Genomic DNA, 24,573 nt, shown 5'->3' on the forward strand with positions numbered 1-24,573 from the left:
AGTGGGCAAAGCCAAGGGGAAATCACAGAAATGGCTGTGATGCAGGATTTGCAGTCAATGGTTCTGAACACATCAGACACTGCATTTCTTTGTTGAGCCATTATGCCCTACCTCTTTCTCTCAGCCCTTCCACCTACAAATCAAGAGGAACTGTGAAAGCAAGAATCATTAGTCCTTCTTGTTCCATATTCCCCCTTACATTTTATTGCAAAGATATTATAGCTGATGCTACTTTCCTTCAATTGAAAAACTTTATCTGACAACCAAATACCAAAAAGCATATCTATCTGTCTGTCTCTCTGTCTATCTTAAATAGAAAAATGACCCCCAAAATCCCACTTTTGCCATTTGAGGAAAACAGATTAAACAGAAGCAACATTTAGGGAGAGGGGAAAAACTTCTCCCATGCCAGCCTTTAACTAGTAGGTTTTCATTGAAAGATGAAAAACAGTTTTGTTGGTTTAAACTGAATTGTGACTAATTTTGCAATTTAGTTTTGAATTGTGATTTTTATCACTTCCTTATATGTATGCCTCCACATATTCTTATTTTCCTGAAACTCAAAGCACAATATATTAAAAATATTTCCAATTAACATAAATTTATAAATTTGAAATACTGACAAAGTAAGTACTAACATACATTACTTTTATAACTTATCATGTGGAATGCAGTAAAATAAATATTGTAACAATTTAAAAGCTTTACGTAATCATAAGAAAAAATGAAATGACAGCACTTATCAGTATTTCTCTACACATGAAGTAAGTGTTCTTTCCCTTATCAATGATTGCAATAAAACTAAACTAACATAATGCCATTAACTTCAAAAAAGTTGCTGATGGTTCCATTTTAGCAACTGGATGACTCTATTTAATTGGGTTTTAACTTGTTGTGATAGTACTATCTGAACAGGTAGGAAAATTCACACCAAATACCCACTCAGTAAAAATCATCTACTAACCTGGCAGGAAATTTGCCTTCCATATGGATGAGTAAACAGAGATGCAATACATGTAAGTTATCATTAGATCAGCTGCTGATTCATTTAATAAGATTTTCAGGAAAAATTCATTGAAGCTTGCCAGCACTTAAAAATATACATTTACAAGTTTTCTTTCCATGCTTGTTTTGAACTCTACAGCAATTATAATAACTCATCTTCTATTTTATTTATGTAAGGTTTAAGTTTATTTAAGAATATCATTACTTATCTCTTAACTGGTTTTTACAGACTATCAAAATCCTAATATTCCACCTATATATGGAAGATTTTGTCACCTAATTTTTTCAAAAGAGCCACAATATTTGCAAAAGAAATGTATTTTAAATTGTGTTTAACACCAAGATTCATGAATTTACTTTTGCTAAATTGCTATTTGATCTAGCAAGTTTGTTAAAAGTTATTAGCAAATTCATTTTAATTTCACTCAAGGTACATTTCTCATAGATTTAAAAAACAATAATAAAGTTCTGGTTTCCTCATAACAGTGGCATGTACTGTCAAAAATAATCATTTTCTTCTTTTGCTTTTCATGCTTACTCCTATATCCTTGGGTAACAAAAATTTAAAAGAAAAGCTTAGACCAATTTTCTAAGTCTCTTTGCCAGAAATCTAAAACTAAGTCAAACGAGTAAAACATCAATATCACTCATGCATATTAGATATTTATTTAAGAAGAGTTAGAATGTTGAAACGGCTATTGTGTTCAAAATTTAATTCTATAACTGAAGTCATGATGTTTTACTGTCACTTAATTAGTCATGTACCACTAATTCATTCTGCAGTAACTATTTATTGGGTGCCTATATGCCATACACTCCCAAGAATACGTCCTTGTCCTCAAGGACTCCAGAGTCTAGGGGTTTATACTGCTGCTACTAAAAATATCTGGCTATTAGATGGACAGCTAAATTATCTTCCATATTTTCTCGTCAAGTCTAGGAAATGTAATGGGTAGCCCCAAGTTTATAAGAGAAGCACGGAGTGAATGTGGAAAAAATTGAAGTTGGATTCATTGTGAGAATAGCATCCAAAGAAAAAGAGCTGGGTGAGTGCTAAATATTCAGCCTGATTCTTGCCTTATCACATCCTCTGACATAGGGATGGAAGAATTTATCCACATAAGCAATGAAAAGAAAATTTTCTCTTCTCTGTCACCAGAAGGAGAGAACTGGGCTGGTGTCAATGAGCCAGGAGCCAATTTCCTTTGTGAAAAAAAATGTTTGGGTTTTGTTTATTTGTTGTTTGTTTCTTTTTGGCTCTCTTTGAAAAGCAAAATCAATTAAATGCAATAATGAAAACGATGTTTAAAATATGCGCAGGTTTTGAATAACATTGTGCTCTTCCTCTACAACAAATATTGATTGAAACCTTAAATTTACACTGTATCATATAAATGGTCAAAAACTGAAATCAAATAGGGCTTAAATAATAACATTCTATTGGAACTACACCATGTGGCAAATTTCATTCTCACATTGATTTTGACAGCTGAGTTATTCTTGGAGAGAAAAGGTCTGTCACTGCATGTGTTTGAAATCGACAAAGTATTCCTTTACCTATATGTAATCATGAAAAAATACACCACTCCAGCTGGACAAATATTAATAGGTATTACTTCAAAATAGTAAGAAAACACTTTCTACATATCAGGTCAATGTGTATTGCCAAAAATATTGCCACTTTGTGAGAAGCAGTATATCTCTCTGAAAATAAGAAACAGAAAAACAAAAAAGCCTTCCAAAGTATAAATAGAATATTTAAACTTTGAAAGTACCACTAATTATATTTTACAAAGGCGCTATGCTTCCACAGAGGAACATAATGTTATGATATTGGGTCATGCCCGTGATTTTTATGGCTCACTATGTGACCTTTGAAGATGGACAAAGGACAAATGGAATAAGGGTCCTTTGATGTCAACCTCAAAGGTTAAAACACAATCCCAAGCATTGTAACGCTTTTCGGTGATTCAATACATGTTTAACAATTCACAATTTAGCTAGACCTTTTCTTGAATTGATTTTTATTTCATCCTATATCATGTACCTGAGGGAAAGGAATTTAAGAATTTTATAATTTAAGAATTTTACTACCCACTATGCAAAGTAATTCTTTGTTCCTAAGCACTGACCCCATCTAGAACGTCAATGGGTGCACTTTGAAAATGTGTGTCTTCAAATGTATTTGCCTTTGAAAATGTATTTGCTTTTTAAAAGTAGGTTGCATTTAGATTTATCACGTCTTTCACGCCACATTGAGGACTGAAAATCAGTAAATAGTTACATTGGCTAACAGTTCCAAATAGACAAAATGCCCTGCACGTAGAGGATGTGCATTAAATATTTATTGAATGAGTGAATATTGTTGAAACGCCTTTACTTAGACAAGCAAAAATTAGGATGAGGTCCAGAAGCTTAAGGCAGCCCATAAAAATGTTAAATATTAGCTAGGGCACATTTTGAGTTCCAGCATCAATAGCATTTAATAAAAATGTGAATTATTGAATTTAATGACTGTATAACAAGCATAGAAAAAACAAATACAATAACAGAAACAAACACATGGTAAGAACTTAATAAACACTGACTAAATTGAACAGAAAATGAATTAACCCTTTTTAATTAAAGTTAACGTTATGACTGACATTTGGTGAATTGAGTTTCCTCAGACCAACTTGTTCTACGGGATTCAGGAGTGTTATTGTGAAAAAAGGACATTTAAATGAAAGAGGTGGTACATTCCAATTTGGAAAGCGTTTAGGGCAGATGATCATCTTTATGTAAACTATTTTACCCCTTTAGGTCTGTTGTAGATCTAAATTTCTATAATTCTTCTGACAATCCAGGATAACCTGAAGTAAACAATATTTTTTAAGTGTTTTCTACAACTCAATCACAGAACAAATAAAGAATAAAGTAATTTGTTTCTTAATTGGACAGTTTTTTACTCCTTCTTGGCTGGCCGTGTTGCAGAGCATTTTTTTTGTTTATAACCCGTTAATTTTCATTATGAAATATTTCAAACGTACAGACAAATATAGACAGGTGTATAACAGACATCCAAGGACCAGGACCGATTACCCATTCTTAAAAGGTGTTAACATTTTAGCTCAGTAATAATAATGGAAATGCACATTCAAAACATAGAAAGAAGAGATTTGAAATCAATCAGACTGACAAAAGTTAGGAAATCTGATAACAGGAAGTACTGCCAAAATGTGGGGATTGGGAAGAGACACTCTTGTTTATTGCTGGTGGAATAGTCACCTAACATGGAGAACAATTTGGAAGCACCTAGTAAAGTTCTCCTTTAGTGATGGAAATATTTTGCAAACTCTACTCCAATGCCAGGGATATTTATACAAATGGGGACTCTTAACTAGATGTGTCATTTCTAGTTCTTCATTTTAAAAAGGACTTTTGTTATCTGCAGTTATCTAGAGTCATACTCATTGATAGTATTAATTTTTTATTTAAAATGTATTTTAAAAATAAATAAAAAATTAGGGTTTGGGAATAAATGTACCAAACTGGACACAGAATTTAAAAGCAGTCAAATTAATTGAAACAGATCTCATCAATAAAATAGACGACATGATTCTATGGAATATGGCATGTGTCAGACCAGAAAGATATGTACTGGATCAAAATTAGAGAGCTCGATTCTAAGACTTTTGTAAGTTGTACTTTTAAAGAAAGCGAATGGCAAAGTTCCAGAACTACTTCAACTGTAGAAAAGAATTGCTTTAATTGCATAAATACATTAGGGAGGGTATGAACAGCCCCCATGCTTTCCACTATATGGTGTCTTATTTCACACTTTTTAAGGTTTACACAACAGTTAGGCAGTACCTGAATCACTTCCCATGGTGCCTGAATCACTGCCCATGTTGCTGTTATGTCCAAGACTTTCATCTAAGCAGCTGACACTTCCTTCTGCCAAACTTGTGTCTGATTCTGCAAAGGAAAACATTTTAAAATATTTTTAAAATATTTCTGAGAATAAACGTATTTTAACTGCACACCTCTACAGCACACAGTACATACAGTTCAATGCAAGTGGGGAAGGCACACCCAGACAATTATGAATAAAAGGTAAGAGTTTCTGGCAAGCTGCATTTAAAAACTCCACTATGGATGAGCAGCTGCCGGGGAGTGAATCAAATACACATACCTACTTAAAGTAGCATACGTCCAACATGACAGCTAATGCAAATTTGCAAGGATGTATGACTTTTGTCGTCCCCCTACATGTAAACTTTGTCCAAAAAAAGAAGACCTAGGCTTGAAAATGTCATTTAAACAAAGAGAATAATATATAAAGCAGTGAGTTATTTTCACGTAAAATGGTAGGGAATTAACAAGGTAAAAACAAAGTATATGGATTTACTGATTAGTTACGAAAACAGCAGTTCAGTGATAAAAATAACTTAAAATCAAAAAGAATTTGCTCAAAAAAATATCATTAAAGCCTGGCATTGCAATTGTACTAGAAGCTTACGTGAGGTTGGAAATCAATTTTTTCCCTCTCTATGATTAAACTAAGCTTCCATCAAAGAGGTACAATTAACATGAGTAGCAAGGGCACATCTTCTCTTGTGGATCCCGATTTTGTGTTTTCAGTACCCAGTATCAATTTCTTTTGAAAACCTTCTTTCCCTAAAGGGAAGCCTTCCCTCCTTACGGTTTTTTTCCAAGGACTAATGAAATCCCATCCTCAAGGATAAGAACAACTCCTAAACTGATAAAAATAAATGAAAGATGGCTACAAATGTCAGTGTTGGAATCGGAAGGACTCGTGAAATTTGCCATTGATGTTGCTCTGTGCCTAAATTCCTCTTATTTAAAATGGGACTAGTATAATTTACCTCATAGCATTTGATAACCATTAAGTAATAATGAAGTACAGTAAGCTCTTAGCACTTTAGCTTAATTGCTGGTAATTGGAAAACAAAATAAAATTCAAGTAGTTGGTGTATTACTAGAGCAAGAGTTTCACTTAATAATGTTCTTCTTATAATTAATAATATTTATACTTGTTAGATAACTATTATTTCTTGCTAAAGCTGCCAAATGCACTAAATAAAGAATATTAAAGTAGCCTTTATCTTTTTAAAATTAGTCTGAGTGTCACACATTTAGGGCTGGAAAGAGAAATGGGTGAAAAACAGACACACAGTAAGTTATCAATGAAACTTCCCTGAAAAGAGACAATATAAAACTCTTTAAAACTACAGATATCTTCTCTTTCTTTAACCAGCTACACTTTTTAAGTCAGGCATATTGAGGTATAATTTACATACTATAAAAATCATTCTTTTTAGAGATATAGTTTGATGAGTTTGACAAATGTATACAGTTTTATAACCACCATCAAAATCAAGATTTTTCTATCACTTCAAAAGTCCCCTCAAGCCCCTTTTAGTCAATTCCCTCCTGCTTTCCCCTGGCATTCAATGATTTGGTTTTGTCTCTATAGTTTTGTCTTTTCCAGAATGTCGCATAAATGGATTCATGCAACATGTAGGCTGTATTTTTGGCTTCTTTGACTTAGCATAACCTATTTGAGATACACCCAAGTTGTTGTTTATATCAGTAGTTTGTTCCTTTTTATGGCTGGCTAGTATTCCACTGAGCACCTGTGACACGACATTTCCCTTCCAACGTGGGTAAGCCTATTTAGCTTGGGAAATATAAAGGAATTACAGCCAATGCCAATCAAATATGTAAAATAGCTTTCTTAAAAGTTAAAAGAAAGCTGATAAGAAATTTGTAGACAAATTCTCAATGGACACACATTCTGTTTAAGTATATTAGCACAACATAAATACACTAATGTGAAAATACTGTGCTTATCAGTTGTCGTAGATTAGCTCTAAAACTCAGATTTGAGGAATCCCTTATGATCACACGGGAAAACCTGCATATCTCACTGAGAGATTTTAAATATGGCACTTTGCAATTCCCAGAGGTAAGCCTTGTTAGAAGCTCAGCGGTGAGTGTGGGATAGAGCTGTCAACTAGAAGAGCGTTTTGGGCAGATGTACTGATGAAAAGAGAATATGATTTGTAAGGAAAAGGCAAGGTGTAAAATGAGATGGGGAAAATGTCATCGGAAGGATAATTCTAGACCTAGAAATATAGACCAAGATTTTTGAAGACAAAAAAGTAAATTTTGACATGCTTTTCATTTGTTGTTTTAAATGTGGAATTGAGAACTGAAGACAATACCAAAAATACTGAAGAATACTAACAAATATTATCTAAAATCTAACATTGTATCTTTAAGTTTCCCACAAGTGTAATAAAAATGGAGATTACATTTGATTTTCACTTTATTTTCTAATCACCAGTAGTTGAACCATAATCTCAAATCTACTTCATGTATATATAAAGTCAAGATTTTCCCCAAGCTTTGTTCTAACGTACATAAGGTTCGGGGCAGCTATTTAACGTAATGTGCACTAATAGTTATGAATATTAAAGAAAGTTGCTACACAAAACAGGGCATTATTAATTGTTTATTATCAGGATTATTTTGATCCAACAAATAAATTTGCAATGTGTCAGAAAGACACTGAGCTCAGCGCTTTCACAGATATAATGCAAATTATATTTTAAGCTCTTAACATCCTATGTAGTAGATACCCATTATTATCTTAACTTTATAGGTGAGAAACCAAGGCTCAGAGAGGTTAAATGGTTTCTCCATATCACACAGCTAGAATGGGCCAGAGCTGGGCATCCCCATTTTCTGAATTCAAGTTCAGTATCCCAGTGCTTTGTACCCAACAGCACGAATGGCTACTGACCTGCATGAAGTTTTGTAAACAAGCAAACAATCCTGTATCCATAGTGTTAAGTGAAATGAAAGGTTTTTTTTAAGCGTATAGACATTTTCACTGTAATGTCAAATTTTCTATAAATCTTGAAACAGCTTATCTTTCCAAGAAAAAAAATTGAGAGATTGTTTTATTTTGCTAACATTTCTGATTTCATCAATAGACTTTCGTTTACTTTACATTTAAACACACACACTTATATTCAAACTTTTTTTGTGCACACAAAAGAGGAACACTTCTACCCTTGGACAAAATTAATTGCAATAATTCTGCTAGAGATCATTAGGAAAAGGAAAGAGAACATATAGAGGACTATTTCTTTGTCATTTTAAGGATATATAATTTTCCAGTTTCTCAATACAAAAATAATTTTGTTTCCTAGGCAGCAAATCCTTACACATTTAATATATATATTTTTTGATTTCATAGAAACAGAAATAGTAAAGGAAATAATTTTAATAACATAAGAAAATATATTGTATCTCCCATACATTGATAATGTCTTCCGTGAGATTTTCTTCCTGCATTCACTTAAAAAAGTCACGTTACACACACACCAAAACGCCAGATCAAGAAAGTGCTTATATGATGCCCAAATTAAACCGGCTTATTGAGTTTATAAGCCGAGAATTCCTGCAATTGATTATCCAGGATTACCTTGTTTCATTCTTTGTGCTTTTCACAGTATGTCAACCTGGACTTATGTCCTAAGTGAATAAAGTCATGTGTCTATGATTTTAAAATAGATCAGATAGAACAGAGTCGACTGGAGGCAGGGGGTTGCCGTGAAAAGAACACGTGCTACGGAGTCAAACAGATCGGTCTCCAGATCTGAGTTCAGCCACTGCTAACAATTGACTTAACCTTTAAAAATTTTTTTAATATAGGTTGTAGTTTCTACTTTCTCATTTATTGTAAGAATGATTCTCTTAGATCAAGGAAATGAATCTTGAAGTGAAACCTCAAATTCGTGTGAAGTTGCTGCTTAAAGAGGCTTTGAATATTGGAGTTACGTTATATAATAAGTTTAGTTAACTTTTATATAGGTGTTATTTCCTCTAGGGAAAATATCAAAGCTAGCTGTGAAACAGATTAGAAAATGCTGGAAATATCTAGCTGTTGAAGAAAAGCAGTTATTCATATCAAACTCTGTTGGAATGAAGGAAAATGATACTCATCCAGTTAAAAGATAGGATTTTCTGTAATAATTTTGTAAATAACACCGAAAAAGAACAGCTTTGCTTACAGTGATAGTAAGTATCTAAGACCAGTCCATAAACCATGGAAAAAAACTGCCTCATTTTGCAATCACATGTTGAATATTTTACTAATAAGACAGAAATATTAACTGGAATCTGAGGAGTTTCATATTTAACAACTTCTGGAACCTTAAATACTTTAAAATATTTTTAAACCATTTAGAAACCAAAAATATTGAAGTTAAAAAAAATTCAAATGAAAACCTCTCTGTTGACACCTTTTTAGATCTATTTCAATGTAAAGTGTGCCCTCTGCTGGAAAATGTTATTATAACAATTAGTTGACAAGTACATTGTTTGTGCACCCTAAGAGCTAAGCTTCATTAGGTAAGTTAGGAATTGGTTCTGACTTCTGTTTCTGCTGGGTATTGTCTCTCGTATTTTCAGCCTAGATGCATTTCTCATCCACAGAATATTTCTCCTTTCTTATGCCTTGCCTCAGGTTGTCATACGTTCTCTTTGCTGGAAAGTGGTTTTGCTTTATGGCCGGAAGCAGTGCAAGGGGCCAGGGCCTCTGTGCATATTGAGAAAGAGGAAGGGCAGCAACAGATTCCCTTCTCCTGAGACACAGTGCTTACAGGGTCTGCAAGTAGTGTAACGTCACTTGTCACGCTAATTTTATGTTTATGCTAGCTCTGATCTTGTGATGCATTTTAACTTCACCTCTTTAGCTATGCCCATCTTCCCTCTAGCTGCATAATCCCCACAGCCTGGAATGTCAAAGACGACCCCTAAAACTTCAAATGCTTGTGCACGTGTAGGCACACACACAAAGAGTGCATAGGCTTCTTAAGTGTGCTTACTTTCTTACTACTAATAATACAAATTTCCCTTTCTTTTGAAATAACTTAATCTTTTTTGAGAGGAAATAGATGACTTTTATTTTCAGCTTTATGTATATGGATTTGTGCATGCGCATGCACACACACACGCTCACATTTTGGTCTGTCAGATTTTGCTCTCTGTGCCAGGGAACATGTGTTCCCGCAGAATGGAGACAAGCCACCTCCACCCACCTTGCATATTCTCTCCTGGATCCAAGCTTCTAGGAAATGAGTTCCCCAAAGAGAAAAAACTCTCCTAGAGCCACAGGCCCACATGGCTATCCATGGAGCTCCTCTGCTCCTGTTTATAGAATTCATACTGCTGAAATGTTGCAGCCAGAATTAAATTTGAATTGTGTGCCATGATGTTGGCTTCAGTTGTAACATCTATGCCCTTTAGCCTTTGGACTTGAGTCTCAAGTAGAAAGATAGTTATTAAAGTCCAGCGTTGTGGGGATAACCCATACTCACTAGAATGACCCATTCATTCATTGCCAGCCAGTAACAGAGGCAAAGAGTCCTCGAGTGGCGTATCACCTCGCTTATGGGTGATACGCCAGATGACCACATGGGAAGTAGGTGTTGGCAATAACAAGGTGTAGGGATGACAAGATAGAAGAAGAAGAATTGGAAGCCTCTTTGATAGGTACACTTCAGGAAGAGCTATTCAAGTTAAGACCTGAGGAAAGTACTGGGAGCAAGACATTTAAGGGTATCCTGGTAAATGTTCAACAGTCGGCTCTTTGGGGAGAAAAAGCCACAATTTAAAAGTGCTTGTCATCTTTTATGGTGTAAATATTCCCACCGTGGTTGATTTCAAGTGGCCAGCATGACGTCACTGAGTGGAGTCGGGCAGAGATGTGCACATTTGGCTCTTGTTCCAGCACCCCACTGGATACATTCCTCTAATTAAGGACTTTCCCACAAACACCATCTGAGATGATCACACATGCATTGTGTTAGTAGTTCATAATTGTCCAAATAAGGAACGATAAACATTTAAGAGCATTTTTTTTTTTTTTTTGCCTTAGGACAAGCATTTGTAAAACTCATAGTTAGAAAAACCCATTAACTCTCATTGATCTTAGAAATCTTTTCTCCCACCACCTTCCTCCACAATGTTCCCCTCTAATCAAACTGTTCCTCTAAACACACCTCTGATAGAATTTTGCCCTGTTTATTACAACTGGATTGATTTTTATAGACTTTAGTTTTAGGGTAGTTTTAGGTTCACAGCAAAATTGCACTGAAGGTACAGAGATTACCCATACATCCCTTCCCCCAACATATGCATAGCCTTCCCAATTATCCACATTCCCCACCCTAAATTCTTTCGAATTTTTTCATACCTGCGCTTTTGTTCATGATGTTCATGCAACCGGAAATGCTGCCTGCCACTTCTGTTTACCAATCCAACACAGGCCCTTCCAGGCTCAGACAAAACATCTCATACTCTTCCTCTGTGAGCTGTCTCTAAGTCTTCTTTCTTTCACAAGTTTTCTCTCCTCATTCTTTAATACTTTCTCTTTTGCTGTAGGTAGATTACTTTTTCTCTTTGAGAGTATGTAACGTGTTTTCTTGAACTGGATTATAATTATAATCTCTTTGAGAGTCAGGAAAATATCTCAGTACCTGGTTCTCTCAATGCAGTAAGACAATCTGACTACTCACTCTCTGCCTTCTGGTCCTCATTCACAGCCAAAATAGAGCAGGTAAGGTCTAATAATCAAATTAAAATTAGAAGCATCACCTTTGTTAAAATCCTGCTAAAAAAGCTTTAGGTTTGTAGATATAAAAGAATGTCATGAAAATAAATCCAGCATATATTAGCTGCACACTAGGGAGATTTCTTTCCACCAAAATACCTATGTCCTCATTCCTGAGATATGAACACTAACCCTTCCAGAACTATTGTGTAATTGTAAGTCATATAACTGACCTAGATGGCTCCTGGTAGGTTTCAAATAAAATACAAACCTATGTTGTCCTTTAACAAACACCAATAGCAGCAGCAGCAGTAGCATCTCTCTGTCTCTTTCTCAGCTCAAATTAATATTTGCCTTTTGGATTGCCTCAGTAGTATTTCTAGTTCCCAATAATTAACGTACCTAAATTTAGAAAATACAGAAGTGAAAGAGAGCTATCTTAATTCAAACCAATCCTGTAATAGTAAGGCTGATTGTCTCATAATATTATTGTACACTGCTGTATCAATTATCTTTCCCACTAAGGTCTGAAGTGCTATATGATATTTATTTCTAGAGATTCTAAAAATCTCTAAATTTCTAGAGGTTAGTGCTGTGGAACATTATTTTGGTCCTCAAGTGCAAGGATAAATTTTGTGGCATTTTTACAGAAATTAGTATAGACCAAATCTAAGATTGGACTTTGGTCTATAAAAAGGCAAAACAAAACAACAACAAAAAAGTGCTATAACAGATTGGGCCAGGGAGAAGGAGGCTGTTTTATAAAGGTCAATTTTTAAACCCCTCCTACAGAACATGATCTATGCAAAATATATCCACAATATATTCCAAAGCATAATGTCACCGGATAAACCTAAGGAGTGGAACATATGGGGGAATATGAAAAAGAAGGTATTAAAGTCTGAAAACAAGCAGGTTGGTAAGCTCATTAGCTGGGGTGGAATTTTAAAATCTTCACGTGAACGAATATATAAATCAAAATATACACACGCATTCACAGTCATGCGCACTGTATATTCATACATGGTACACTCTACACTGTTACGTTATAACCTCCGCGCTGGAACAGTGAAATTTCATTTTCTTTATAAATGTAAAAGCGCCCTCTGCTGGCCAATCTGAGGTATTTGCATTTTCTAGTTTCACAACAGGGAGATTCAACACAGAATGAGGAAGTTTGGGGAATTTTCTGTAGAACTCTGCATTGAAGACAGTTTATTCCAAATACAATAAATTTTCTTCATTTTTAATCTCATTTATTTTACTTTTATTTTCTTATAGAGCATTAATTCCTATAGTATAATAAAAATTTCGATGTAAAATAACTACTCACTTGTGACAAAGCAACAGCAGCCAGACAACTAAAAATGATTGTACAACCAATTTTACTTAAACCTAGAGAATTAAAATAATCCAGATAATTATGTATTTGCTATAAGGAAAATATTTTTAATGAAAGAAAATGAATGTGGACTTGGTGTTCCTCTGATGTTTTCTAGGGAAGCGTGTCCTAGTGAAACACCAAAGTTTTCCAATATTTTCTTGTTATAAATTGATCAGTGACTTCAGAAAGCAGAACTATAATATCCAGCATTAAAGTTCTACCAATAGTCTGAGAACTACTGAAATACGCTTTAGAAATTATTGTGTTAATTCAGAAACAGGTAAAATAAATAACATTTTTGGTATATCTTAATTATTAATCACTTTTTTAATAGGAAGCAGTTGGAAGGAAAAAGGAAGAAATAGTAGCTTCCACTGTGGAGACATGAAGAAATCATTCTCCAGAACTATCCACTGGGAAACTCTGATATATCACCCCTAGGATGGATGAAGGAGAGATGATTAAAATTGGTTTCAGGGCGGGCCACCATTGTTAATGCTGGTGTGTCTCACCCATCAGGTGTGTTAAGAAGTAAAACGGGCTGAAAAACAATCTATAAAGAATCTTTGCATTAAAACTATAAATAATTAACATTGTATGCACCAAGACTACTATGCACTAAAAAACAACACTTTAGAAATTGATTTGGAAATAAAAATTAGAGAACTCAATTTAAAATTAGAAATAATTTGAGTCACATTTCTTCCTGCATATCATATTCACAGAATGTGTGCAGCTTAAGTAACAAGTGTCTTTCAATGCCACTTTGGTTAACTGTATTTAAAATCTTAACCCGATATATTGGATTTCAAAATAAAGGTTATACATTATTATATATATATATATATATATATAGGAATTCAAAATAAAGGTTATACATTATCAATATCAACAAGATACACAAAACAAAATTATGCAAATACATATTATAGACTATGGAATACTTTCACATTTATATTGATTGTTAATTCTGTCAAAGAATGCCTGTATAAGCCAAATCCTTCTACAGTAAATTTTGCAACAAAAATTTCAATCAAAAGAACTCCAATAACTTCTTTGGGCTAATGGTACTTTACAAGTTATTTATGTCAGTAATTCTTAGTTCCGAAGAGCAACAAGAAAATGAAACAGACACTGGAATGATCCACAGCATCTATCAGCAGCAGTGTCTAACCCCTAAAGCAAAGGCACTACATTTTCAGAAATAAGTTACCCTTTGTTACTGCTCTGGAAAAGGCCAGAATGGATTGAACTAACCTGTTTCCAAATCCACATGAGAAGTCCAGATATCACAAAGATCTTACAGACTAGAAGACTGTTAAAGTCTGTGAATTGGATGGAGTCCTCAGATTACTGTACGGCTCACTGTACTCTCACATGTCCTCAGACTATTACATATTTCAATAGTCCTTACTCGTCTTTCACAGTACTTATTATACGACTATTACACAGGACTTGATGTGCAGCTATTTAGTGACAAGTGTTTGGTTGACACGCTCATCAGTTGAAAGTGCCAGGGAGCAGAAACCATTTCTGTTACATTCCCCCCTATTTATGGTGCTGAACACTGAACACTACATGCCTGGCATATAATAGGAGTTTGATAAATATTTGTTTAAGGAAAGAAGAGAAAGGAAAGGAGGGAGGGAGAAAGAGAGAAAGGGAAGGAATCTAGGAGGGAAAAAAAAATCCTTTCTGTCCTCTAAGGCCATTATTAAGATCCAGATTTTTTTTCCCCACAAGATGCAGCTTTAAGTTTTATATCAAATAGAAAAAAAAATAGAAATTTAAAAAATTTTTGCCTTTAATTTTGTCCACTTCGAGACTCAGAATCCTCCATAGATAGATAAACCACAGGCTGACAAGATGCATTTGTCTGGCAACTTTTGATGAAAAACCCTCATCTGAGATGCAGGATCATCTCCCAGCCTCCATCCTGTCTTCAGTTCTTTCTAGTGTGGATTTCGAAAATACCAAGCAACCCACAGAGATGTCAGGTAGCCCACCAGGGAAGTTTATTAAAAAGTGAGAACCCCAATCAGATAGTGGATTTTGGCATTCCTATAGAATCATGATTTCTGAAGGAAAGCACAGCTGCTCAAATTGAAAAAAATAACCCTCTAGAATTCAGGTTGAAAAGCTTTGCTACTCTGTACATTAAACCTTGCTACTTAAAGTGTGGTCCAGGACCAGGAGCAGCTGCATCGCCCAGGAGCTTGCGAGAAAGCCAGACTCCCGGGCCCCACACAGAACCTGCTGAATCAGAAACAGCATTTCAACAAGCCCCCTCCTCCAGTTCACTCATACGCGCATTAAAGTTTCAGAAGAACTGCATTTAAAAAACAAACACCATAAACAAGGCTAAATAGCAGGCAAATTATAAAAAATATTGGTACTATTTATGACAAAGGATTGTTATCCTAAATATTTAGGTAGTTCATATAAACCACAGAGAAGAATATAAATACCTTATTGGAAAAATACATAGGTAATTAACAAAAACAACAACAAAAAGGAAGGAACTTATAAAAATGTTTTTCATTAGAGATAAAAAAAATTCAAATTGAAGCAACAAAGTACCCAATTGGAAAACTCTGAACATATTATTACCCGCTCTTGTAGAAGAGACTTCAGGGTAATAGGCGCTCTCCTACACTGTTGGAGGACATGGAATTGGTAAAAGTTGCTGGAGTGAAATTTGGCATCAATTATTAAATGTCTTAAAATCGTAGGAATCATTTGATCCAGAAATTCCAATTATGTAACACGTTTTTAAGAATTAAACTGAGTCATAAATACAAGGAGTTATTGTGGCAATATTTAAGGTGTAGAAATTTGGAAACATTCTAAATGTTCAACAATTAGTTAATCAATTATAATGCATCCAACGGATGAAACTATTATTCAGTCTTTAAAAATCGTGCTGTAGAAGAATATCTAATGAACACAGGAGAAATGCCATTATCTATAAACATCCAGGTATGTAAAAAGACCTGAAGGATACATACCCACTTGTTAAGAGTAATATGTCAAAGCTGGGGGAGTACGGGTGACTTTTTCTTTGTGTGTTTCTGTGTTTTCCAAATTTCCTGCAATGCAGCCATATTATTTTTGTGAGTAGAAAGTGGTAAATTTTGCAGTGGTGTGCTGGAGTCAGCTTATACTGGCTCACAAGGGCCAATTGTCACATTTTCAGGAATTTTGTGAGCCAGCTGTTAAGCATAGCCATTTAAAACGATTAAATTACATAAACTTACAATTAAATAAATTATATTAAAACAAAGGTAATGAATATTTAAAACTCATCATTTCCTCATCATTTTACTATAATCATCTTTGATGTTGAGGCTATTTATGCCTGTGGTGTCTATATGGTGGCAATGCTATGTAATGGTGTGCACCTCTCTTCCCAGCTGTGTGTTCAGTGACATTATGTTGGAGGCTTGAAATCAGCCTTAGTGGGAGTAGTTACTCCATGGAGATTGTCAAATGCTACAAATCAGGGCTTTTTTCTTTTCCCCAGAGAGCTACTTCCACAACATATCCACACACCACAGACTTGAAGTATCTCCTGAGAAAATAGAATGTAGCCCTTCTGGGGAGAGAGGGGAAGAGAGAAGGATTCTCCTACTATGAACAAATTAGGGAGGGAAGCATAATTAAATTAGTTTGATTCTTCCAGGGCTGTTTCACACCAAAAAGGTGGACATGTTATCTATCTCTCACACCAATTAGTTACTGCAGTTCAAGCCAAACCCAGTTTCACATCTGTTCACCGTCCTTTCTATAGCTTTGGTTTTAGTCTCTGCAATCAGCTGAACCTCTCTGAGACATCCCAGTGTGTAATATAGGGGGAAAGGTAGTGGTCTTATTTAATTATCAGAGCTTTGGGTGAGTCGAACTAATTAATGTATTTCAAAGTACTATGAAATATAGGGCATGCTTATGATATTTATCACATTACAAGGACCATGGCTAGCTTATAAAGTAAAATTAGAAACAAATGTGTTCATATTCAGAACATATTAATATTGCATTACTTTTGAAAACACTTTTAGCCACAGAGAGAAATTATTTTAATTTAATCTCTTCTAGAAAATTTATTTTAATAAAAATGCTCACAAAACCCCAAAGCCCAAATTTTCTCTCTCTGTTGAACAGATCCTGATATCATCAATGCACCAAGTGATTTTTCTGGAAGTGGCAGTTAGCATACGTAAAGTATGTACATGTTCCAAGTACCTGAAACTACAGAAGAATCTGCATAAGATGATTCCAATGCATTATTCTCCACGTCCCAGACATCCTTCTCTGGACTCGGCTGATCTGTGGCTAGAAGCAGTGGCTCTTTAACTTCGGGACCATCTTCTTGTGATAAATTCTCAGTTTCTAAGAAAAAAAGTATTATAATGTAAACAATAGTGCAATGCAAGTTTTTATACAGTATACAGAATCATTACTGTTATTTTGAAAACAAAAAGGGTGTTCCCAATAGAGATTTACCTGAATATACTTAAATATACTCAATATACTTAGAAATTCTAAACAGAATGTAAACTGTATTGCAATGCAAGCTTTTCTAAGATATAAATTGATGTTATTGTTATTTTGAAAATCGAGTGGAGGTCGCTAGTAGAGATTTGCCTGAATATATTTCAATACTTTGACATTTTAAAAAGCCTGGAACGTGTTTTTTGTTCTGACACAGTATTTTTACTTTTAATATGGACACAATGAGTAATTCTTTTGTAATGATTAAATTTTATCTAAAAAGACAACATAATAAGTATTATGCTAATCATAAGAAAAGTGTGATGATTTCCCATCTGACCATCACCTTTAGGAAGGAAGCCACTTATTCAGTGATACAAAGTCACATTTAAGGCTGAATTAATGAACATGCAAATTGGTGGTGGTTTTTCTTTAGCTTGTGTTCTTGCCATTTTGTTTCCTCGCTGTGTGTTCTACACAAGATGTACATATGCTTTAATGTCAGCCGAAATTCATGTATTCTGAATTTCTGGAGATTTTTTACAATTCAAGGAAATATTCTGTATTTGTCCTTTCTCCTTCCCTCCATTTCTCCCTTCCCACCTTTCCTCCTTCAACCACTATGTACTGAGTGTTTTCTTAAGGGCCTAAGTGGGTTACAAGGAAAAACAAGAGTTTCTGTCCTTCCGAAGTTACAATCTGTCAGAGAACACTGATGCCATAAAGAAAATTTTGTAAAGTATCATTTGGGACTAGCCTATCTTAAGGAAAAAGGAGAAAAATGTGTCCTCAGTTTGGAGAATTTCCTGAAGAAAACTATTGTGATTTTGGACTTTCTCTTTGGACAAAACAACTTGACAATATTTGCAACCACATGTTAAGTTATTTGTCAGGCTTATAATCATAATAGTCAACTTATTTTGTGATTGCCATATAAGTACTTTAATATGTTAAATCATTTAATCCTTAAAATAGCCCTAAGTGATAAGTAATATTACTATCCTCATTTCACAGAAGAGTAAACTGAGGCACTGGCACTGGGAGGGCAAGCACTCGGCCAAAGTCACACATCCAGGGAAGTGAAGGAGCCAGGATTCACTAAGAATCAGGATCCGGAGCCTAGGCTCCTGTATAGTCTGCTCCAGTCACCATAACAAAATATCATAGACTGAACGGCTTATGCCACAGAAATTTATCTCCTCACAGTTCTGGAGATTGGAAGTCCATGATCAGTATGCCGGCAGGTTGGTGTCTGGAGAGAGCATGCTCCTTAGGTTGCAGAAGGGCCACCTTCATGCTGTGTCTTCACATGATGGAGAGAGAGAGACAGAGACAGAGATCTCTCTCCCTGGTCCTATAAGGCCACACTGCTATCCGATTAGGGACCATCCTTCTGACCTTTCATTTAACCTGAATTACCTCGTAAAGACATTACCTCCAGATATAGTCACATTGGGGGTTAGGGCTTTAATGTATGAATTTGTCGGGGGGGACACCATTCAGGCCATAGCAGCTCCTGACCACAAGAATAACCACGGCTAACTTTGTTTTGGTCATCCAGGCCTGCCAGAAAAATGCTTAGATTCCCATAAAAAGATGCACAGTTCAGCAAACAATATTTAACCCCCTGACTCCCCTGACTGGATTTTCTGAGGAAATGAGAAGTAAACCAGACTTATCTGGAATGAGTAGGTCAGGAGCAACCTGACTGCTGGGAGGGGTGGTGAGAGAGTATAAGAATGCTGAGCCCCAGACAGGGACTGGTATTTGCCATCCAACCTTCAGAAGAAGCTAAGAGACCCCTTTCCACTCTGCCCTCATAAAAGCCCACATATTGGAGTCAACAACCATCATCACCCACTTTAGTCAAATGAGGGAGAAGCCCCAATGTGAGAGGACCCTGCCATGGGACCAGGGAAGGAAAAACGGGTGATGGATAACTGATGCCACTTTTTTTCTTTTCAGAGGCCTTTCTCCCTTCTATAAAGTGCTTAGCCTTGGCCAGCCAGTATACGTGCAGGGGCTGGGAGAGTTCGGATAAACTAGTCCCCAAGCCATTCTGAAACACACACACAAAGACTTAAACATACTACAAAGTTATGACTTACAAAGAGGAAAGGAAAGAAGAAGGCATGTGCATACTAGATGTATGTGATGAGGTGTGTGATAACGTAAGTATGACATGGGAATCACTATATATACTCTACTTGGATTGCTATTGTTTAAAGAATTATAATTTGAAAAATCATATTAAACTTTTCACAAGGCACCTTGCAAAGTGGGACTTCACAATACCTTAGAAAGAAATATGGCCGCGCATGTTGTCAGGAGAATCTAGAAGACAGTTTGGAGCAGATCTTCTAGACTCTTCCCTAAATGCGTATGCCGCTGTACACAACTATAAAATGACTAGGTATCCTCCAATTTGGGGGATAGATATGACAAGGTCGTTTGTGATCTGAAAGGCTGCCCATTCCAACATCCCTTTATACACTGAAGTCAAAATTTCTCAGGGAACAAAATAATCTAGACTGTAGGCCTTTCCCTTTGAAGTTCAAGTCCTAGAATATTCGTCATGGGTGGAAACAGTCCCATGAGTTCTTGAACAGGAACTCATCATGAGGGGGGTGGTCTGGACTGGGGTCCAGCTGATCCTCGCGGTGTGTGAAATTTGGCCCCATCATATTATGTAACTTCAGCTGGAAGTCACTTCAAACTTAGCCAATGGGCGTTAGAGTTATGATATGGAAACAATGGCTGGGCCATAATGTATAAATGCAAAAAACCATAATCTTGATGTTGCAAGCAAGTGGTATCACTGAGCCCCCTCTAGAGAATCCAAGCAAAATAAAGATGCTTCTGACTGAGAAGGACTTTTTATACAGTTACACTTTGCTGTGGAAACAGAAGCAATGACAGCAGCAACCCTGGAATCTGCTGGTGGACAGATCATGGAATTACTGCCTGGCTTTTAAAAGCTGGATTGAGGGGGCCGGCCCCGTGGCCGAGTGGTTGAGTTCCCATGCTCCGCTGCAGGCAGCCCAGTGTTTCGTCTGTTCAAATCCTGGGCACGGACATGACACTGCTCATCAAGCCATGCTGAGGTGGCAACCCACATGCCACAACTAGGAGGACCCACAACTAAGACTATACAACTATGTACCGGGGGGGGCTTTGGGGAGAAAAAGGATAAAAATAAAATCTTTAAAAAAGCTGGATTGACCACCTTTGGCTGAGTAAGCATCCCCAAATCCTTAAATAATTCCACAGAGGAGGGAGAGCTGCAAGGCTTCTTGAGCTTTTCACTTGTGGGGGTCTTGAACATATGACACTGCACAGCATTTATTCTGGGGTGACGTAAACAGACCTTGCCCAAACATCTTGATTACACTCACGCCTCGTGGTTCATCCACACACAGGTCCATGAAGGCCAATTTATAATTCTTTAGGGCTTTTTAATACCTCATAGTAGAAATACTTGACTCTCTCTCTCGCTCTCTCTCTCTCCACATATCTATCTGTGTATGTGTATTTCTAACTTCTGGGCAAAATTAAGCTATTTCATAAAGAGTATAGCATAAAAACATAATATGTTGTTTACTGTAATAATTTAGTAACTGTTTTTAATTTGCATATGTAACTTAGAAAATTGTTTCACGTGTATCTTATTCCATTAGAAAATGTGGTATATGGGAATAGGGACTTTGGACGTCTCATTTGACTCCATATCCCCAGCACCTAGAACAGTGTCTGGTGTATCATTGGCCTCATTATATGTTAATTGAATATCTGACTGACTGAATGAATGAATGAATAGAAGAAGTAACATAAGCTTGAAATGATTATAATCATTTAAATAATTCATTACCAATTAACTTTCGATTTGTCTTACATATGATATTTTTTAAAACATAGGATATATACTCTGAAAAGAAAAATAAGATGGTAGTTTATATTAGATTTACAAATTATATATGTGAAAAGGCTGCAGAACGTAACTTTTATTATAATTGAATAATTTTAAAAACTCACAGGAAAAAGTGTTGAGAAATGTTGACAATTACAGACCTTTCACCAAATTTTCAATAAATTACTTAAAAATATATAAAAAATATCCAGAAGACTATGCAACAGAGTTGTAATAACCATTAAAATATTTTCTTTCAATTTATTTGTGTTTCAATGTGAAAATTATCTTGATAAAAATTTTAAGCAATTACTTTGTTTCCAGACTAAGGTCGGTAGTGGAAAGAGTGTTGGACTAGGAGTCAGCTTCCCATATTCTAGCCCAGTTTGCTGAGTTTTGCGATTTGGGGGAAGTTAAGCTTTTCCCATGCAGTGGTTTCCTCATTTGTAAAGGGAATAAAGTAGACGATCTCTCAAATCACTTCCAGTTTTGAAATTTTGATTCTAAATATCCTCATAGTTGGCACTGTGTTTACAGCCTTTATCAAACTCTCGATCACTAGGCAAAATGTACAAACTCCTCCTTAGCAGAATTAGAAATACCTGCACTGCTTTCGGAACAATTGGTGCCTGTTAGCTCTTGGACAAGTGCGTCATTTCCCGTTTGACTCAGAACAGCCAGAAATGTAGAAAACCAGTTTTCTTTCTGTACGATCCTTTTCAGTAGCTCTCTTACACCTGATTCATTTCCATTATTTTCGGCAGCAGCAATCTGTTTTAAGAGAAAAGTAGAATTAAAGAAGATCAAACATCTTCTGAATAAATTTAAATAGGAACTAGCCTTTAGAAAAATTGAGCAATTAAGCATAAATGTAAATAAAGGCTCGTTTTCAAATACTAAAGAAAATACAGCAATGCCACTTGTAGCAATTCTGGATTCCAGGGGGGAAAAAAATCTCTGGCTAAATGCCTTTTAAATATGCATTTTTTTTAAGCTATTGAGATATTCAAACCTGACACGTAGGAAATAAATGTTTTATCTCTGCCATTCTGCATAAGGGGTGCAAAGAAAGTGTCTTTAATCTCTAGTCATGTTATGTCTATTTACATCAATCTCTTTCTGTATATCTAGGGCTTGCTTGCTTTTTCCTTTCAACCCATGGAGTCTACAAGTGGGATCAAAGGAAAATCAAACATTTCTTATTCAATGCCTCTTTCTTCACTATTACCATTATGGAATAAGTAATTACTATCACGATTTATACTCTTGCCTATTTAATATTTGCCCTACTTATTATCGCTATAATAAATTTTTCTTAAATTTGTGTTTACTTACTATCACGAGACAAATTTATTTCAATACTCCTTTTTGAAAGTATGTGGTAGAATTATTTCTATATCCAGTCATTACAATCTTTAGCCTTTATTTAATTTCTCTTTTAGATTAATCTAATAAGTCTTTTTAAATGTGGATCATTTGGGTAATCATTATCACAGTGCATCTCCCCAGCTCTTAATACAGCACCAAACATTTGGAGAACAGACTAACACAAGCCACATTTAGACCAGAAAGAAATTAGACAGGACATCATCAGCTTGCTGTGCCATCAGGCAAGCCACGTCATCTCTCTGGGCTTCATTTCCTACATGTGTAAAATAAGACAATTGAAAATAAATTTCAGGGTTTCTCTATCCTAGCTGCATATTAGATGCATCTGGGGGAGCTTTAGAAAATACTGATATCTAGGATCCACCCCCAAAGATGCTGGTTTGTCTATTTTGGGAAACCAGAAAAATTTTTTAAACAGCACCTCACGATTCTAATCAGCAGCTTAGACAAGAAATATTGACTCACACATTCTCAAAGTTCCTTCTCAACATTTGCCCATCTTCTACATGTGTAATTTGGATTGTGTACCGAGATTAATGGTTTCCTACAAAATTTGTCTATTTTCTAGTCCTATAAATATATGCCATAACCTTTCAATGTCAGAAATTTGTTTGCATTTTTGGAACAACGTCTGGCACAAATCCAGTGTTAGCTATTATTAGATGTTAGCAAAAGCATCCACCTTTACAAACATTTCACTAGTGGACACTTACGTAGTACAAGAGTCTATAGCATGATTTCTACCTAATGCATATGTTAGTCTTATTAGCTAATAGTTAATAATGTTATTATAAAGGCTTTGCATATATTAATCCAGAAACCCTCAAGAAGGTACCAATATTAACCCATTTTACAGATAAGAAATCTAAGGCACAGAGAAGTCCAGTTACCTCCCTAAATCAACATAGCTAGTAAATGGCAGAGGAAGGATTTGATCCCAGGCATTTGGCTTCAGAGGTTGAATACTGCCTTCCTGAGCTATCATTATAGCTAATAATTGTCTCCAATTTTAAATTCATTTTCTGGCAAAAAATGATTAAAATGCTTACTTGACTTAATAAAATTTAGATGATTTCAATCCATCTCCCCCACAGCATTTTCTAAGCAGATTCTTGCTCATTTCCTACCTTTTCTCTAACTTCATTAATCTAATGGAAATTCTTTGTCTTCTCTGGTGTTTGTGACATCTTTATTATTATCTGCTAATTTAAGCAATAATTGTGCTAATTTAAGCAATAATTGCTAAAGATGTTAAATAAGACTGGTTTGAGCACCTTCTTTTAACTCAACTATTCTCTTTTTTAATTACCCCATCCTTTAATCAGCTTTAAATACATCTGACAAAAGTAATCGAAAGAATTTCTCTAAAAAAAAGAACAAGTGAGGCACTGTAATGAATACTTTTGTTAAAAACCTAAGCATAATTATATCCACTAAATTTTCCTCAACTATTAATCAGTTAAGTTGATTTTTACTGTAGAATTACATTTGTCAACTTGCTTTGTCCTTATTGAGTTCAGGCATTTGAGGAATCTTATGCCGTTATTTCCTACAAGTATTTTTATTATTTGATTGTGAAACTATGTATAACATTTGTGCAATTTTAGCAGCTTTATCAAGATTGAATTTTTAAGAAATTTCTTTAAGATATTCAAAATTCAAAATGGGGGCTGAAAAGTACATCAATTCCCTTTGAAGCAACCACACATTTTTTTTTTTTTCACTTAATCCGTTCTCCTAAAATATAGGAAAGATATTAGATCCCAA

General features: G+C 35.3%; 1 protein-coding gene across 1 annotated transcript in view; it reads right to left on the reverse strand.

Moving 5' to 3' along the window:
- Nucleotides 1-24,573, reverse strand: part of IFIH1 (interferon induced with helicase C domain 1) — a 52,078-nt gene that overhangs the window by 23,014 nt on the left and 4,491 nt on the right. Inside the window, exons 2-4 of the mRNA XM_070581424.1 lie at nucleotides 22,020-22,188; nucleotides 17,262-17,408; nucleotides 4,858-4,962 (exon numbers count right to left, since the gene is read on the reverse strand). Of these exons, the coding sequence (XP_070437525.1) occupies nucleotides 4,858-4,962; nucleotides 17,262-17,408; nucleotides 22,020-22,188 (421 nt within the window). The remainder of the gene's footprint in view (nucleotides 1-4,857; nucleotides 4,963-17,261; nucleotides 17,409-22,019; nucleotides 22,189-24,573) is intronic.

The sequence above is a fragment of the Equus przewalskii genome, chromosome 17 (assembly GCF_037783145.1).
Source record: "Equus przewalskii isolate Varuska chromosome 17, EquPr2, whole genome shotgun sequence".
Taxonomy (NCBI): Eukaryota; Metazoa; Chordata; class Mammalia; order Perissodactyla; family Equidae; genus Equus; species Equus przewalskii.